Source organism: Mauremys mutica, chromosome 10 (assembly GCF_020497125.1).
Source record: "Mauremys mutica isolate MM-2020 ecotype Southern chromosome 10, ASM2049712v1, whole genome shotgun sequence".
NCBI classification, from domain to species: domain Eukaryota; kingdom Metazoa; phylum Chordata; order Testudines; family Geoemydidae; genus Mauremys; species Mauremys mutica.
This window is the reverse complement of record NC_059081.1, coordinates 34,677,467-34,697,132: the sequence shown is the minus strand read 5'-3', so window position 1 is coordinate 34,697,132 and position 19,666 is coordinate 34,677,467. Positions and strand designations below refer to the sequence as shown.

At 39.7% G+C, this 19,666-nt stretch overlaps 1 protein-coding gene across 4 annotated transcripts in view; it reads left to right on the top strand.

Annotated features, from left to right (window-relative positions):
• Nucleotides 1-5,835, top strand: part of SLC38A11 (solute carrier family 38 member 11) — a 35,001-nt gene extending 29,166 nt beyond the window's left edge. For 3 of the 4 annotated variants that reach the window (XM_045031655.1, XM_045031652.1, XM_045031653.1), the window contains exons 11-12: nt 487-618; nt 4,893-5,835. In XM_045031655.1, coding sequence (XP_044887590.1) covers nt 487-618; nt 4,893-5,141 — 381 coding nt within the window. In that variant the 3' untranslated portion in view covers nt 5,142-5,835. The remainder of the gene's footprint in view (nt 1-486; nt 619-4,892) is intronic. The other variant, XM_045031654.1, reaches the window with a different exon arrangement.
• Nucleotides 5,836-19,666: the final 13,831 nt, after the last annotated feature.

The following is a 19,666-nucleotide window of genomic DNA, read 5'->3' as shown; positions in this document are numbered from 1 at the left end:
ACTTAAATTCTCAGTGTGGTATAATGGAACTGGCATGTAGTGAACTCCAGTATAGTATTCAGGAGGTGGTTGTAACTGATTGGGGCAGGGGATTTATAGTGAATTAGAGGGAAAATCCTGGAATGTTTCACTGTACTGTAATCGATTAATGGGAAATTTGTAGGAAATCTTTTTTTTTAATAAATGACTTCATGGTAAGAAGGTTTCACTGTGTTTATCAGGTGAAAGAGAATAACACCACTATGTCCTGAAAATATAGGAAAGTCAAATGTTGGGGGGTTTGCATAATTTTAATATGAAGTAATTTCTGGAAAAGGAGGGACACCTCTCACTGAAGTCAAGAATTTGAGATGGTTGAGAGCCATAACATTCTTACCCGCTCCTTTCAGTTTCATTATAAATCATAGCACATAGAATTTAAAACATGCTGCTTGTTAAAATAAATAAATGGCCAAAGTAAAGTTACAAACTGTGTTTTCATTTCAGGTAATTTCCAATGTGTTTTTCAGTGGGACCCTTACCACCATTCTCCATGTTGCTGTGACAGTAATTGTTGTTGCTTTAGCCACAATCATATCTTTAGTGTATGATTGCCTTGGAATAGTTTTAGAGCTGAACGTAAGTGCACCTAGTGCTCCATTATTTACTAATCACTCTTTAATATAAATGGAATTCTGAAAAATTACAATATTCTTTTAAATGCAACATAGTATAGTGTTAACAGTGTCACAGAAGGAAAGGAATTATTTGTCTCCTCAGAAGATAAGATAAAAGAACAATGTCCTGAAGCTAAGGAAGAAAAGTTCAGGCTGGATAGTCAGAGGACTTTCATAACCTTCAAGAGTAAATGTACAGTGGACTAGACTTATCAAAGGATATGGCTGATGGCTATGGACCATGACTATCAGTAGTTAAGTACAGTTAGATAAGACAGTGGAGTATAATGGGACCTGTTAAAATCTTGACACTTGTTGTTAGGAAATAATTAGAGTTACTGCAGTATTATAGGTATCTCATGTTGAGTCACTACATCCTCTAGCCATGGCCCTTCCCCAGGTAGTGCTGCTGACTTTTGAGCCTGGATTCCTGTCAAGCTCATGGCAGAAGGGCGGTTGCAACCAATTTCTTCCACTGCTATTGGACTTTCCTTTGCACTTGAGCCACCAACAATGTCTTCACTATGGGAAGGCCAGAGTTGGGGGGGTCCAAAAATGACCTCCTAGGAGGGAAAATACATCTCTTGCAAAGTGTCATCCCTAGGACTCTGATACTGTCTCAAATTGAAGACAGAGGCTCCAAAACCAGGGATTCAGTTTAAAGACAGATACTAAGGTTTTCCTTGTCTTTAATACTTACACAACACAAAGTGTTAAAGAATGTGTAACCGAGTAGCTGGCCCATTAAGTGAAACTGGCCTCAGCACTCCTGTTCCAGGCCAAGTGTTCCCAGATGGGCCAATTAAGATGGCAGGGCAGCATTTGGGGAGCAATAAGAGGCCTGGTGAGATCTAGTGAGAATCAGAGCAGACTGAGTAAGGTAGGAGAAGAGAACTGCCAAAGAAAGAAGATGCTTCCTGGGAGAAGGCTGAAGGTAGGAGAGCAGCAAGAGGGATTTGCTGGCTGGTGTCTCTAAGCCAAAGAGGTAGGGCCAGTTGGCTGAAAGCAGAAGGAGGAGCAGCAGCAACAGCAGCAGCAGAGGGAGTTGCCTGATGACCCTAAGCCAGAGCCAAGGGCCAGAGAAGGCTGAAAGAAGGGAGAGCAGTGGAGGGGCTTACCCACTGGCATCTCCTTGCTGGAGAGCTGGACCAGAGGAATGGTAAAAGGAGAGTCCCCGCTGGAAGGAACAGGGTTGCACACAGAAAGAAGAAGAGTATTATTTACACTGGGGTGATATGGACTATGTTTTGGGATATATTATGGAGTACTTACACGTTTGTAAATAAATTGTTTGGGACTAGAAGATAAGATTGCATGGAATTACTGGGGACTCAAAAGGGAAACTGAGGAAATGGGCCACTTGCAGGGCTGTGCTGAGTCCACAAGGCAGTGTCTGGGAGGGACCACTTGCAGGGCCGGCTTTAGGGCGATTCCCCCGATTCCCCCGAATCGGTTCCCACGCCCCTAAGACGCCCCGCAAAATCCCTAAGGACCCTCCGCCGACGTGCCATCAAAGGCACCGGCAGCCAATAGAGCTGCCGCCGCTGTCCTCAGCAGCAGCTTGATCAGTGCTGCGGAAGAAGGACCCTCTGCTGCCATGCTGCCGAAGGCACTGAAGCCAAATGAGCTGCCACCGAAGTCCCTCCACTGTCTTTGGCAGCAGCTCTTTCAAATCGAGCTCCACAGTGCCTAAAGCTGGCCCTGGCCACTTGTTACAGCAGGGGTAGGCAACCTATGACACGTGTGCCGAAGGCGGCACATGAGCTGATTTTCAGTGGCACTCACACTGCTCGGGTCCTGGCCACTGGTCCAGGGGGCTCTGCATTTTAATTTAATTTTAAATGAAGCTTCTTAAACTTTTTAAAAACCTTATTTACTTTACATACAATAGTTTAGTTATATATTATAGACTTATAGAAAGAGACCTTCTAAAAATGTTAAAATGTATTAGTGGCACACGAAACCTTAAATTAGAGTGAATAAATGAAGACTTGGCACACCACTCCTGAAAGGTTGCCGACCCCTGTGGTACAGTCTGAAAACTGGTTTTTCTGGTAAAAACATTTCCACCTTGTGGAGTCTTGTATGTGAACGTAGTTTGTTAGCCAATCTGAAATAGTAGTAATAATAGAGGAAGCAGACTACATAGCTCATCAAAACATGCCTGTGTTATTAGCCAGTCTTAATTTATGGTAACTCTAGTTTTTAACCAGTCCTCTAGCTTCAGTTTCAGTCCAGATATTTATAATAAAACATGCCTAATAGCAACTGAGCTCCTTGAGCCTATCTATTTAGCTTAATGAAGAGAAGATTAAGGCGTGACTATAAGTACCTGCAAGGGAAAAAATATTTAATAACAAGCTCTTAAATTTAGCAGAGAAAGATATAACATGATCCAACAGCTGGAAGTTGAGGCTAGACAAATTCGGTCTGGAAATAAGGTGTACATTTTTAAAATGAGAGTAACTAACCTTTGGAACAATTTGCCAAGGGTTGTGATGGAATCTACATCGCTGACAATTTTAAAATCAAGTGGATGTTTTACTAAAAGATACGCATTAGGAATTATTTTAGGGAAGATCTCTGGCATGTGTTATACTGGAGGTCAGACTAGATTATCGCAGTGGCCCCTTGTGGCCTTGGAAACTATGAATAATATAACAAGTATGGGTATGTCACACTTTAGGGTGTAATAGCAGGGGGTTTGAGAGATCTCTGTAATAAGAGCCACTGCTTCTGATAGATAAAAGGAACCTAAAAATGGCTGTCTATGTTTCTGTTCATTTCACTTAGTTGAGAATCCTAGGACCTGATTCTGCAAGCTCTACTGAAATCAGTGAACAAGAAGGAAGTGAGTTGTGGGGGCATATCCTTGGATCTGCCCACAAGTAATAGCCTGAAGGATTAGGGCCTTGGTGAGGAACATGTTCTCTGTATTACAGTTTAATTTCCACCTGAGCAATGAGAAGAGGCTTTATAACAGCCACATTAGCTGCTTGTGCTCACACTGATACTGGAGATCTGTACTGGCCTTCTCTCAAATCATTGTTACCTGCATAGTTTCTTTCCAATTAATCCTTTCCAAATGATAAATAGCTTAAAATAAGCAAAAGGGCCATTTAATTGCGCCATCATGTAGCCTGAATGAAGGGTGCATAGTACACCCATTGATTTCTACCAGGTCTGTAACTGATGTCTGCCAGTAACACTTCCCAGCATGACAATATAAGTAACAAGAAAATACAGATGAATGAAACAAAGACACATTAACGTATGGATTGCTACACCCCCTGTAGTCTCTCTAATCAACAAATTTATGGATACTCTTAACTGAAATTAATGCAGACTACTCATAAAGCGTGTGTCAGAGGGTGGCAAGTTCCAACATCAGGCACAGAAATGCAAAGCTCTCTGATGGCAAATGAAGCATGGCTGCAACAATATTATAGCCTGCACTGGTGCTTACTTAAGAAAATACTTCAGCACATGCTTAACTCCATCCCTACCCAGGACAACACTTAAACATGTGCTGGACTTGTAGTTAGTTCCCTTAAAAGTTCATGACATGTGTAAGTGTTGTCCTGAACAGGGATGCTTTCCTGACTGAGGGTCTATGTTTGGAGGCATTGCTCAACAATATTGTTCTGAGCAGCTGCTAGGAGCAAGTTAAACTGCTGCATTGATGTTTATCATGCACTGGAAGCTTTTCCTTGTTTTACTGAAAGGTAAAAACTTGAAGGAAATCCAAGTAGGTGGTTTGTGATAGTGCATGAAAGAACTGTAAGGATTAATGAATAATACTGCCTCTTTACATTTTTTCTAAAACCTTATCAGGAAATGTTCCTAAATATTTCATATGACAAAATATTTCAAAGCTATTCAAACTGTGGGATTTACTGTACTTCTGGAGCTGACATTTTTCATGTAATTTTGGCTTAATAGAAAGCAAGTTCATGCAGGCTAAAATTTCACCCTGTTACAGTAAAATGAATAAGTTGTAACTGTTTCCTTCATCCTGAGACATTTCAAATTATAGTGCAAACTCCTTTGCAATCTATTTGGGTTTTGGTGATTGAAACCACCCAGCAGAAAAGCCACTATTATAGTTTCTTTTCATAGGAAACTTTTTGCACAGATCTAATTAACATTTAACTGTAAACTAATTATAAATGTTTGTTTTGTGCTGGAGATGTGAATATATGCACTTATGGGGTTTTTTTTGTCTCCTCCTACCAGGGGATTCTCAGTGCTACTCCACTTGTTTTTATCATCCCAACAGCATGTTATCTGAAGCTGTCTGAAGAGCGATGGAACCATTCAGATAACCTCATATCCAGCCTGATTCTTACTGTTGGTGTGTTAGTGATGACAGTTGGATTTGTTATGACTATCTTGCATCCCCAACAATGTAGCCATGGAAAAGAAATGGTCTACTGCTTCCCTAATAATGCCTCTCTTTATAACAGTACACTTCCACCTTTTTAGCCAGCTTGCCAGTCCTGAGTCTAAAGAGCCTGTCATCACTCCGTACTAATTTAAATATGACTGGGACAGAGTCCTCTTATGTTTTCTTACTGACTAAGAATCTTAAACTATACAACTATATTTGTGTATCGTGTTTTATGCTATTGTTTTTTTCTAGATGAGAATTAAGCTTTGACTTTTAAGATTGCATTGCATCAAACCTGACTATTCAGTAGAGCCTCACTAAATTGGATGAATAACTCGAAAACCAATTGCTAAGGATTTAATTTTGCGAATTAGCAAATTAGTAATCAAATACAATTTAAAAACATAGATTAGGCATCTCAAAGTGTACTTTCTCTAGTCATTTAACAAATGGAGTTTTAATTACTTTTGATAACGCTTATAGTAAACATACTCTAGTATATTTTCTAAAAGTCCTGAAACTGTATTATTAAGAGACCTCGCCATACTACTCTGCTATTAAATCTTTGCTGAGAAGTGAGGATAGCCCCACTTCTATAGTAGTGTATCTGTAGTGTATCTGGCTTAGAGTGAAAATCACCTTAGTACAGAGGACCAATACAAATGCAAGACCTGTGCATTTAAGTGGGGTTTAAGTGGGACTTTTGTTGTGCAGAGGACCAACACAGTCTGTGCACAAGTGCCGTTTTACTCATTGAATAGTGAATTACAAGGTTGTTTGCTGTGTTTTTATTAAAAAGATTTTATATGAATAAAATAGCATTGGGTTTTTTTTAAATGACTGAAGATATAGTCTGCTTTAAAATCGTTACTATGAGATTGACAGAATAGAAATTGTAGTTTACAGGAATAATAATTTACCTTAAATTCATAAGTGAACTTATTGCTTATGAAACCTGATGGTGATAATGCTGTAGTTTGAGCAGGTGCTGTCTGATCTTCCTCATGGAATTCTGCCAGTGAACTTAAATCTCAAATTCCATGTCTCTCTTCAGTACATTCTATTTGTTCAGCAGAACTCTACCCCATCTGAAACAAATGGCAGAATCATATAAATGCCCAAGCTCACTTTCATTCAGAGGATTTATATCAAGGTCTATAGAAGACTAGTGAACTAAGAATTCACATGAAAATAATGTGCAGGATGGGCCTGGCTCCCCATTTTATTGCTGAGCGCTTGTTTTGCATCCAGATCAAATGGTTGGATCACCTACTTGGCTGAATCTCTGTTTTCATTATCTTAAGGTCTTTATGCTACCTCAGCCAGAGATGCTTTGATACTGCTCAACATTTTCAAACCTGCATGCATAACTTAGGTTTCAAAATCCATATCTAGAAAGCTAAACAGGAGTGGTCTGATTTTCAGAATTGCTGAGCCCACCTGCAAGTCCCATTGATTTCAAAAGAAAACCAGGCCACTTCTGATCAGGATGTAAGACCTGAGGGCATCGCTACACTTGCAAGTTAGAACTCATTAAAGCATCCCTGGGCGCCCTAACTCACGACCCGTCCACACTGGCAAGGCACTTAGAGCGCCTGGACTCTGCAGCTGGAGTGCTCCTGGTAATCCACCTCCATGAGAAGCATAACGCTTGGTGCGCCTCGGCTGAAACACCCAGGCGTCAGTGCGAACGAGGTGTTGCATTACTGCGCTCTGATCAGCCTCTGGAAATGTCCCATAATCCCCTTAAATCAAGTGGCCACACTTGTAATTTTTTTGGAATCGCTGCAGGAATGCGGATATCCACTTTCAAAGCTCCGTTTCTGAAAGCCAGCATGCTTATCAAACCATTACTGTGGTTACTGTGTGAACTCACAAGACAGCATGCTGACATGCTCTCAGCCCCCCCAAAACCCCACTCTCTCCCCCCACATATACACTCCCTGTTATACTCCACCCCACCCCCCATTTGAAAAAAACATTGCAGCCACTTGCATGCTGGGATAGCTACCACAATGCGCTGCTCTCTCTGGCCATTGCAAGAGCTGCTTATGTGGCCACACCAGTGCGCTTGAATCTGACAGTGTGAACGGACTGCAGCGCTTTCCCTACTGCTCTCTCCGAGGGCTGGTTTAACTCTCAGCGCTCTACATCTGCAAGTGTAGCCAAGCCCTAATTTAGGCATCCAGGTTTGAAAATTTTGCCCACTGTCTTTATTGCTTGAAAAACAATTTCAATCAAAACTTTCAACCTACACGTTTGCTATTATGGTAGAAGGCACTAGATGATGTTGTTACACATAGTTTTACAAGTTGTTTTTCTTACTTTGTGAGCACTGTTCAGTCTCTGAAGAAATCTTTGTATTGTAGTTAGTTTTGTAATGTAGCTTCTTTATGGGGAAGGTGGGAAACTGTTGAAAGAATCAGGGGAGTTTGCACACTGCCTTAATCTCCCTACACAGAGTTAATTATGAGGACAGAATTACTCCATGAGAGCCAGGCATTGGTGTTTTGACTGAAATTACTGAAGAGAGGATTTGCCTGCATGCTTTTGTGACTTACCTCTATTCCCGGACTGCTGTATGGAGTGTAAATAAATAAGTTGCACTAAGAAAATACTCAGCCCCAGTGTTGCTCAACCTGAAAGGCCCTGACTTCTAGTATCTCTTGGCAAAGAATGACCATATGTATCTCAGCAGTTTAGATTCTGCCCCATTGCTAAATTTGTATATGATTTTGTTTAGACTTTTCAATGAAAGAAACGTTCTCTGTTTTGTCATCTTGACTCCCTCAGCACCCAATTCATTATACTCAGATAGTTATTGCCTGCTTTGTTTTCCCTCAGCCTACAGCTGATGAAAAACTTGTAAGTCAGCAGTTACTTATTAATCTTCCTATCATTTTTGTGTGTCTGCTCAGTTATTATTTGCTTGCTTGAAGAATTTAATAGCTTTAGTTTAAAACGAACTGATGGGGAGAATCCATACACACATTCCATTTCTGATTTATTTGTTCATGTATCCAGTCAACAGATTGCTGGATATGATGCTGCCATGGTATTCTGTTAAATTTAACGGTGTCCTGATGATACTGTGCTAATATCAGATGAGACTTAATGTGCTTAAAATTTACAAAAGGTAGAAAATAAATAGCTTTGTGATGCTTAGCAAGTTGACCAATAAAAACTGAAGTCACACTGTTCAGTTAAAATTTCCATGTTGGTAACAAAACTACAAGAAGTCTTCCTCTCTCACCCTCCCACCCCCACCCTAAAAAGGGCATATTACTGTGTATGGCACAGTTTTTACTTTAGAAAATGACTATCTGAAGTTGAGGTTCTCCCAGGTATAAATATACTAAACAAGGAAAGTCAGATGACACGGATGCCATAATTTAAAATTAAGTACTGTTCTGCTAATGGCTTTACACAAGCTACAATTCCTTCTTTTCCTACACTATACACTTATCTGTATCGAAGCTATGCAAGTAATGAAATACTGTATCACTTCCTGTGACCCATGAATTCAGATTAGTAAAAGGGGCATTATTACCACCTTTGACCCAAAATGTCACACTGCATAATGTTATCAGCTGACAATACAGAATATTGATATGATGCGGTTTAACACAAGGGAGAATTGTGAAATAGATTCCAGTACTAATCCTGCAACATGCTGAGTACCTTTGGTGAGCTACTAAGTGCTCTCCACTTCAATTGACATCTGCTTTTTGTAGGATTGGGGCCATCAGTCATTTCCCTGAAGTCATTGCAAAAATTCTGTAGTATAGTCTATCTGCAGTTAATATGGATACCAGTTACAGGATGGGGGACCCTGTCCTGGGAAGCAAAGAGTCTGAAAAAGTTTGGGGGTCATGGTGAATAATCAACTGAACATGAGCTCCCAGTGTGATGCTGCCCTCACAAGGCTAATACAATCCTTGAATGCATGAACAGGGAAATTTCAGTATGAATAGAGAGGTTTTTTTCTTCTGTATTTGGTACTGGTGTGACCATTGCTGGAATACTGTGTCCACTTCTGGTGTCAACAATTCAAGAAGGATGTTGATACATCGTAGAGGATTCTGAGAATAACCACAGGAATGATTTGAAGGATTAGAAAATATGCCTTATAGTGATAGAGCCAAGAACCTCTATTTATTTAGTTTAACAGAGAAGGTTAAAGGATGATTTGATTACAGTCTATAAGTATCTACATGGGAACAAATATTTAAGGTGCCCTTCAGTCTAGCAGAAAAAGGTATAACATGATCCAATGGCTGGAAGCTGAAGCTAGATAAACTCAGACTGGAAATAAGGTGTAAATTTTTAACAGTGAAGGTAATTAACCACTGGAACAACTTTCTAATGGTTATGGTAAATTATCCATCACTAACCATTTTTAAATCAAGATTGGATTTTTAAAAATATGTGCTCTAGGAATAATTTTAGGGAAATTCTATGGCCTACATTCTACAGGAGATCAGATTAGATTACCACAATAGTCCTTTCTGGCCTCTATTTATATGGTCCTCTCCAAGCCATGTCCAAATCATGCTAAATTTCTTGCATGTTTCCAAGATCTGACGTCTCCTCTCTGATTAAGCTGCAGAAACTTTCATCCAAGCCCCGCTCATTTTGTGGTTTAACTACTACAACCTGTTCCTTACCAACCTCAACTATTGTCACTTTTCCCCACTCAAGTACATTGAAAAATGTTGCTGTCACTTTGATCATCTCACTAGCCGCTTCATGTCCCATTAGGGACACTTGCTCTCTTTCACCACATCACATGCAAACATTTTGTGCTTGCCTTCAAAGTTTTTCACAATCAAGCCTTGCTTGACCTATCTGTTTTAGCTGACTGTGAGATCATAATTGGCCTTTGTTCTGCCAAAGATACCGGCCTTAGTTACCGACTTCTCCCACCTTTCTGCTGCCTCACATTTGTAAGGAAATCTCCCTGCCAAAACATGCAAAGCCACTGCAGTATCAATTCCCAGTGTTTAGTAGTAACATTGCGCAAGGAGACTCATTTAATCCATACCCAAATGCTAAAGCAATTAGCTTACAATTAAATTTATCCAGCAATGAAAGGAATACCACTTAATAGTTAATTATTAGTTTTCTTTTGTTCTGTAAGGCAGTACCTTTCTGATGAGCTTGTCAGCTTTGCCATAAGCATAGAGAAGGATTTTGTAATGTGTGCAGAATAAACATAAACCACAAAAATGTCAGTATGGTTAATTGTTTGGTTTAAAAAACAACAACAACCACCTACAAACCCAAACCAATAATATCTACTACAAAATGGCATGAAGGGTAGTCAACTCTACTGTTGTAGAGAAAAGGGGATTTCCATCCAGTTATTAAATGAAATTAGATTAACACAGTTTGGAGAATGGATACATTTTAGCTCATTATATTTCGATGCCCCAAGCAAACATCCAGTTCCTCTAATGGGTATTGTAGTGTCTCATTTGAGAGACCTGGTCTGCTGGATCATGTGTGTATAGTCAGTATAAATGTCTGGTAGTATGTGAAATGTGTTGTCAAACTTTGTCTAATAGAGATTAATTTAATGTAAAGTTCAAGATCAAGTTTAAGATCTTTGTGTTCCTCCACTGTTGTATACAGAAATGGTTTCAGGTAAGTGGAAAACTACGGTCTGTCATTGACAGAATCCAACTCTGACCTCAGTCCAGTAGGTTCCTGATCATCCTCAACTCCAGTTGACTTCATCAGCAAATGTGAAGGTACACAGGGCTGTGAAACAGGTACGTAGGTCCAGATCTTGAAAGGTATTTAGGCACATAACTCTCATTGATTGATTTCAATGGAATTTAGTAGTCTAAATACTGTTAATGATCTGGGCTATAGTCTCTTTCACTACTGGATACTTTTTATGAATGAAAGATTAGCTTGTTCTGTCCATTGGGAATAGATAATGAAACTAAATCACTTTGGAATTAACTAAATACTAAATTTCTGGGCTTAAGTGTATCACTCTTTGAATGGTTCATAAATGTTTCCTTTTATTACCAAGGTGATTCAGTCTATGTGCATAATGCATATATTCTTAATTTAAACAGTACATTATATTACAGTAATTGTCAGTTGCCATCTAGACATATGTCTGTTGGCACTACAGGCACTTACCGTAATGCTGATACATTATTAAATTCAACCAGAATTCCTTTAATGTATCAACTTCATGTAATATTTGAAGAGATTTTGTATTGATTTTGCAATTCTGGGATTCATCATTTTAATGTTTTTGCTGTGAAGAACTGTACAGTTACTGAATTATACATGGGCAATTTGACATAGAATGTACTACTTTATGAAGCATTTAATATCCTCTGGAAAGAATTGAGATCAAAGTAATATTGATTATGATACCATTGCCATTTACAGTCTTATTCATTTTTTGTGATTTCAGTAAACATAAAGGACCTGAATCACAAGTGCATGAAAATCTCACTGAGCTAATGGGGTTCCATGCAGGGGTGCTTTACAGGATCTGGCCCCATTCATTTAAACTGTACTATTAAAACTGATGAGAGTTTTTCTATTGATTTGAATGGGCACAGGATACATATGGAGAGGTGGTGAAAGGTGACTTTTATCTAATCGCTGGGATCTCAGTATTTACCCATTTGAAATTTTTTCCACAGAGACTCATGCTGAGTTGCTGTATGATGCTGTGGGTTAGAGAGAGAACGCAGGTCAAGCAACTAGCAGTAATCCTCAGATGTGAGTCTTTGATAATATACTCTTAAAAAAGTTTGTTGCCTGGCTCACTTTATGTTACAGAATCATTACTTAGGATTTGGTTAAGGGACTTGCAGGGAGTGATACTAAGTGTCTAGCAAGGCATTCCTCCCTTCAACAATCTTTGTCCCATGCTACCATTATAGATCATTTAAAAAAACTCTAAATAAAAATCTACAAACTCTATGACTACACTGGTTTCTGCTGGCCACAGAGTTTGCTCGGTTACCAATTTGTCTTCCCAAAACCTCCCATCAAACAGCTTTTAGATTCATTTTCCCCAGTCTTCTACTAGCCTTAATGATGCACAGTAATTTTGTGGCAAAAGCTTCAGGTTGCAGTGTTGAATTACTCACTATGGAAAAGTATATTTCAGAAAATGAGAGGCACTAATTTATGTTATTTTCCATCAGTTTATTGTATTGCCTTAGGATTGTAATATTATACAGTATACAAATTCAGTGCAAGTTCCCTATGGTTTTGTCACAGCTTTAGTCTCTGAAGTATACACAGTACTTTAGTTCCTGAGGGTCTTCCAATATTCATTAAAACTAACTGTGAGGAAAATTAAAGTTTCAAGTTACTCATGAAAAAACACCAATAATATGTGACAGGGTGGCAGATTCTAGGGTGCTGCATAGGACAGCAGGGATTGTCATCAGACTAGCCCTAATAAAAGTGCTAGACTTCTGCTGACTCATCCTATCAGGTGGGTTCTATTAGCTCCAGTCTAAGAGAGCTGAGCCTTTAGTATGCCTTTTTCAGGAGGAGGGAAGTATCTGCAGGGTAAGAGGGGTCTTACAGGGAAAATTCTAAGAAAAAACAAACCCAGGAGGAAACTTAGTTGCTGCTGGTGGTTGTTAAATGAAGACAAAACCCAGGTAGAGGATAAATTCAGACAATAAACAATATAGAATCATAGAATATCAGGGTTGGAAGGGACCTTAAGAGGCCATCTAGTCCAACCCCCTGCTCAAAGCAGGACCAATCCCCAACTAAATCATCCCAGCCAGGGCTTTATCAAGCCTGACCTTAAAAACCTCTAAGGAAGGAGATTCCACCACCTCCCGAGGTAACCCATTCCAGTGCTTCATCACCCTCTTAGTGAAAAAGTTTTTCCTAATATCCAACCTAAACCTCCACCACTGCAACTTGAGACCATTACTCCTTGTTCTGTTATCTGGTACCACTGAGAACAGTATAGATCAATCCTCTTTGGAACCTCCTTTCAGGTAGTTGAAAGCAGCTATCATGCACACTGCACAAAATGTATTCAAATACTGTCCTGCCTGTCCTGGCTCTGTGGAAACCTAATTAGTCATTACGGTATGGAGGGGGAATCACATGATGGCTGTCTGATTGCTGACCTACTCCTCACAGAATTCATTTGAAATTTTGACTTTTTGGACAAATTGACAAGTAGCTTCTGTCATAAAAGCTAAAACTAATTGCCTGGATAAAAATGGAACAATTAAAGATGGATTACAGGGAGAAAAGTTACATGACTACTGGGTTGTATATTTAAAACACTTCCATTAATGCTGGGCACTAAAAGCTTGCCCTTACCCTAACCTTGGTGCGCTGTAGATGTTAAATGAACAAGTGCTTCCAATCAACACCAAGGAATAGCTTGCAGGCACTAATCAGTCCTGGCTAGAAGGGTCTGTCAGATGCTAACTCACTTAGAGCATTATCTACCATGGAACAGATGGAGAAACTAACAGGAGCAACTGGAAAAGATACAATAATATCTGGACACATAGGATGGATGTACATACCCCAGAAATGTAATTATATATATTCACTACTTTTCCCATAGCCATCTCTCTATTTTATCTTTTCACAGAAGGACTGTCTTATAAAGCTGTGACACAGAAGCCTAGTGATGTCAATGGGCAACCGGTTCACTGTTCTTTACAAGCAACTCCTGTCTCAGACCTGACAAACTCAGTGCACCTAATACACTGCTTTCATGGTATTTGTCCATGAAAGGTAGCATGTGAGGTCTCTACTGATAGCTGGTCATTCTGCGATGTGTGTATGGGTAATATTTAAAGAATAATGTAACTATATTGAAAACTATGCCTTATGGTCTTGGAGGGAAAGTGAGTCACCAGGGAATCATATTTCTCAGTAATGGCCCATTCAAGTGGGAGGGAGTTGTCACCCCTCCCTGGCCAGCTGATTATGTCAGTACCAGGTTTACAATGGCACCAGGCCCATGCTCAGAAGGGGCCCTGGCCCAGCCTGTTCCACTTGTGCTGTGCCCCAAGGCCCTGCTTGCCGCTGATTCCTCTCCAGATCCTGGCTCCTCTCCCCTGCCCACTACTAGCTCCTCTCAGCCAGCCAGCCCAGGGCTTCTCTGTGCCCTCTGGCACCGCCCCTTCGCTCCTCTCCCCCACAGCCCCTCCCACTGCTCGCTCCTCTCGGCTTGCTAGCTGAGGGCTCCCCTCCGCCAGGCCCACCGATGGGGAGGGCTAAGGGGGCAATTGCCCAGGGATCCAGACAATTTAAAAGGGCCTCGGGCTCCCGGCTGCTGCTGTCGCTACTGCATCAGCGGTGGCAGCCAGGAGCTCTGGGCCCTTTTAAATCGCCCGGGCAGGCCACAGGGCTCCTAGGTGCACGTGGGGTGATACCGGCAGCGGCGAAGGCAGCCACAGCAGGCAAAACTCCCTCTTGTTAGGGTGGGGGGAAAGGGGGTGAGAAGATGACTCACAGTTCTGAGTACCTCGCAAACCATCACAAAAAGCTTTTCAGATTTAGGTCTATAAAGTATTATGGCACTTAACAAGACAGAAGTAGCCTAATGTATTTGCAGGATGTGCTTGAGTACAGAGGACTGTCCTGTATATTCTGTGCTGCTGCACCACTGGTTGTATTTACAAAATGAAAAACAAAAATTAGGTATGGACATAGTTGGTCCCAGTAGGAGCTGTCAGATGCAGGTATGCCCCAGAGAAGAGACAGGTCCCAAAGAAAAATATTTGGAGGGAAAATGGGGCTGGGACATGAGACTATGCTATAAACACCATCAAGCCTAGCTTTCATAGTTTTTTTTTTTTGTCAGTGAGGTGGTGGATGAGGGTATCAAATATTCATTCCAAATTTGGCTCACGAAGTCTGAAAGAACTAGGAATATAGGATCCATTCACAGACCTAGCAAACATATCATATTGCTCCCACAAAACAATGAGAGAACCTCTGCTAAGAGTTTCCTCCCTTTGTTTGTGTACATACCTGCGAGAGCAAATCATCATTTTAAATGGAGAGTTATGTGTTTAAAACTGAACCACAGAAGGTAAAGTAATACATATATTTTGCACTAATGAATATCCTTTGTCTGACCTCTATCAGCAAGTGAGTTCAGAGAAAATACTGCCACTGCTTGCTTACTAACTACACTTTCCTAAGCTATTTTCTCTGCTCAGTCTTTTACTTACATATACAGAGCCACAAAAGGATTCCTATTGTTTCTCCTCACCATAGAATGGGATGAGGTGGCATTTCACAGGTGGAGCCACACCTCCAACTCCATCCCCATATTAAATGGAGCATTTTCAGTTGGTGACTTGGCCTAAAAATAAAGAAACTTTAAATCTATACAAATGGTTTGTGGTGTGGTCCACCTCACCCAGAGACACAAGGTAGAAGGTTGGGATTAACTAATATCCTGTTAGCTTCCCTTAGATATATACTGCTCAGTGTCTTTCAGAGTCCTGCTTTTGTGACGGCAAATACAAACTGTTGACTTTCTGATTGTTACAGCATGGCTATTAATATGTTGATGCTTCTAATAGCTTCAGAGACCTTGCTGAGGTCTTGCTGCTCAGTTGGGGCTAGTGCAAAACATTCCAAAGGATGAAAGGTCTAGTGCCAATATCCCTGCCAGTCTTTCAGACACCCATTATTGCCTAGTGCACAGGCTTCCCCAGAACCCTCTCCTGAACCATATAGCTGAATGTCTAGTGAATTAAGTAGCTTTTCAGGAACCGCTGTGGGTACTTCCAATCCTACCTGTAAAATGTGGGTTTTTGAACAATTTTTCATACCATATGCTTAAATTCACTCTGCAGATTGGATCAGGAAAAAGCGGCCTTAAAGAAATCACGTAAGTGACAGAGAGATGAGCTTGTGTGGCAATGGCTTATGTGACATATATAAAACTTTTTGTCTTGGAGAAGATTTCTTTAAATTAAACATATGAAGTGTGTCAAGTATAGTGCTCTAAAGGAAGGTTTGCAAACTTTATTTACTTTCTGCAAATAACTCTCCCCTCTCTTCAGAATACTGGCCTGGCCTATAAAAGCCCTAAAAGGTCTGCCTGCTATAATCAAATTAAAATATTTGATTTGGAAGTGTTTTACTCATCTATGTCCACTTCACTGACCATTATAGGTAGAGTCTAAATAGTCATGTTTTTATGCAGGGAGATGCTATGAAACTTTTCACTTATGACTGACTTTACAGGTATCTCTGTTAACACTAATGAATTGTGGACATCTTAGAGGAGAGTTGACTTTAAAAGGCTCAGTGAATTGTGTTGATTACTAATTTTTCATAGCTATTTCTGTTAAGCATTCCGATCCTCTCACATTGGGGTGAAGTCTCTCCTTGTTTGGACATTCTCTGGTAGGTTTTTATCTTGGAGTATTGTGTAATTCATAAGGGATGTGGGGGGGAGGTTGCCCTCCTTTGAATTCAAGCAGGATATTGTAAAAGAAACATCTTGGAATGTTAGCAGGACATCAGAGGAGAAGCCTTCTGGAACGGAGAAAGGAACTCTGCTGGAGGATGCCTTCAGATTCCTGACTGAAGGTTACTATTGCCAAAGCTAGAGCAAAAAAAAAAAAAAAAAAAAAAGGTACTGTGGTAGTTCTGTTATATTATAGTTAGGTTTATGTTGGCAATTCCCTCGTAATATCTAATATTCTATCTCCATTGCATCTGGCTGAATCTCAATGGGCAATATTTTAAAATGGTTGAAACAATAGAGTCTTACATTTTGTTATTGCTCATGCACATTAGATTTAGTAATGGTATTGTAACACTCCTTCACAGCGCCAGTGCAGCATCAGAAAATAATGTTATATGTCAAGATGTAAAAGCATCAGTAATAGCAATGCAATATTGATGCAAGTCTATGAAGGCTGTCGTGAAAGAAAGAGGCTATCAGTGTAAGTAGATGGAGCGGCCCAGTATTCTACAGCTTTTGTGTGTGTGTGTATTATATATGCTGGGATCTTGGATGTGCTTTAGGAGGAGAGAACCAAACTACAAATAGGGATTGGTGAATACTTAAAGCTTTCTGAATCCAGGCTCCTAACAATGGAGCATGTCATCCTGTCACAAGTGAAGTGTTACTGAGTCTTCTGCTAAGTACCAATGTTCGGATCATCCACTTTAAGATTTATGCATGGAGGGTAAACTCCTCATGCAGAGCTCAAGCCCCCTTTGTGGAATGCAGGGGACCGGTATACCATAGAAGAAGAAAACAAGGGAGCAGTTTGTTACATCCAGGCCTTTCAGCTAAGAGAGCAAAGGGAGAATGGGAAGAAATGAATGCTGCAGTGTACTTGGGGCAGAGTTTTTATCTATGTGAGTTCCTATATTGTCCTTACCACTGCAGTATCTAAGCATCTCCCAAAAATAAAATGACGAGGATATCACTTCTTTCCCTGCTGATAAGAGTTATGGTGAGGATGATATATGGTACTTACAAAATGATGACAACTATCTCACTTTCTCTTCCATTCTTTCATATTTTTAGTAACATTTTCCATTTATAAACTTAATTGCAATGTCACACATTCTTAGCTCACTATACCCATAGATAGGCAGTTTTACTTCAACCACTTCAACTTACCTCTACAGATTCTTTTGCCTATGAAAGTGATAATGCATGTTTGTCATTAATCTCAAGATCTTTTGTTGGGTGAGCTGCAAACATATGTTGTAAATCAATATAGAGCAACACATCAAGGTGTAGCTGGTTGCTTAGAAATTCAGACTGCTGTTGTACAAGCAGGCCACCAGGTGGTGCACAATTAATCATGGCTTAGAATTAATATGAACCTTTTTTAGTGATGTAAAATGATTCATCATTATTATTTGGTTCAAAATATGATCAACATTTGCAAAGAAAAAGAAATATATATAATAGACACATGCACAAATCAGTAAAAATGTGATGAAATGACAAGTGGAAGCACATAATACCCAACACCTCTCAGCACTTAATCTGTGAATTGTTACTAGCTTTGTGTCAGTAATAATTAGTGATTTTCCAGATTGGCACTTGTTTTTAATTTTATTATTTATTTGATTAAATTATTATAGCTTCAGTTCAAACGTAAGGTTGGCAACAGCTTTCTCTGAAGCCCCCTTTCTTTCACCATAAGATTAATTATAATGGTAACACTATTGTTAGGAGGAAGTTGGAAATGATAAGCAGTTATCAAACTTCAGATAAACTAAAACAAAATTCCCAGATTAAAGTCTTGATTGAATTGAAGTTAAGGCTGTAAACATGCACCATAATTTTCATAAATATTTTGTTAACCATCAAATATCTGAAAACCAGGAAATTCAAAGTTTACTACACATAACAAAACACAGACAGATCTCCAGGCATTGGAAAGTACGGAAATACAGCATGATGGTAACCGTAGCTTCGCACTTTTAGTTCTTCCCCCTTCGCTCTCTTTGTAAGGCAGTGTAACAAGCACTGAGAATATTACAGCTTGTTCACAAGTTATACTCTAGCCACCACTGATAGTTTGTCCAGGTGCTTTGGCAGCTGGTTATCTAATAAACCCCACATTCTTTGCTATTTCACTACAGACAATAAGCACTCGCCTTTTTTTGTGCAGCAAAGTGTGGGCGGGATTTTCAAAAGTGCAGAAGTGACTTAGCAGCACAAGTTCTGCTGGTAGTCAGCCTAACTCATTTAGGTGCTTTTGAAGAAAAACACTCATGTTACATAGTCTGATCGTTTTTCATTTCAGACATTGATAAACTCAGGGATCCTATCCTCTGAATAGTAAAGGCATAAAATCATAGTAGAGCATCCAGCTCCTGCCAGATGGGAAATATATTAGAAAGCAGAGTTAGATGTGTGATGGGCCTTTGGTACTTATAACTATCTTGCTTCTTATATTTTTTATGTTGTCAAGGAAGTGTGTGTTGGGTTAGTGGCAGTCCTCTGATAAAGTAGGTGACATACATAATGAGTGGTGCACATATTAACATATCAAGTAAGCTACAGAGCAGGGGAATGTGTACGGTTGGAAATTTATGGAATCTAGGTGCACAGCTGTCTGTATTTTGGGTGGAGAGTATATGAAGGCAGAATTAAGCTTATTTGGGATGAAAATTGCTACAGAAGAGCTAGGTATTATTACTACACTTTCCAATGTGAAACAAAACTTTGAATTTTGTCTTAAGGATTTTTTAAATTCTACTAGTTTACATTGTCTACATGTCACAAAGACCCAAAGTCAACAATAGCAAAGGATGCCGGTGGGTTTCTTCTAAAAGAGTAATGAAATTCTTTAACCTGTCACCAAGTTAGTTTGTTTATTTGAAATCCTCAGGGCTAAGCATTGTCTCTGTGATTCTTCCACACTGTTTAGGGTAGTCATGTTAGGTTATTTCCCTCTCTCCTTATCTCGCTGTTCCATTTAACTATAAATAGCAGACACAAAGTGAGCTGAGTATTATCAAAGCAAGTTTATTCTGAGTTTTACAATGTAAAAAAAAAAAAGCTACAAGCTAAATATGCACGGAAATAATGGCTTCAGAAGCACACTTTATAAATTTTTTGGACAGAAGCAAAGACTAAATTTATAAA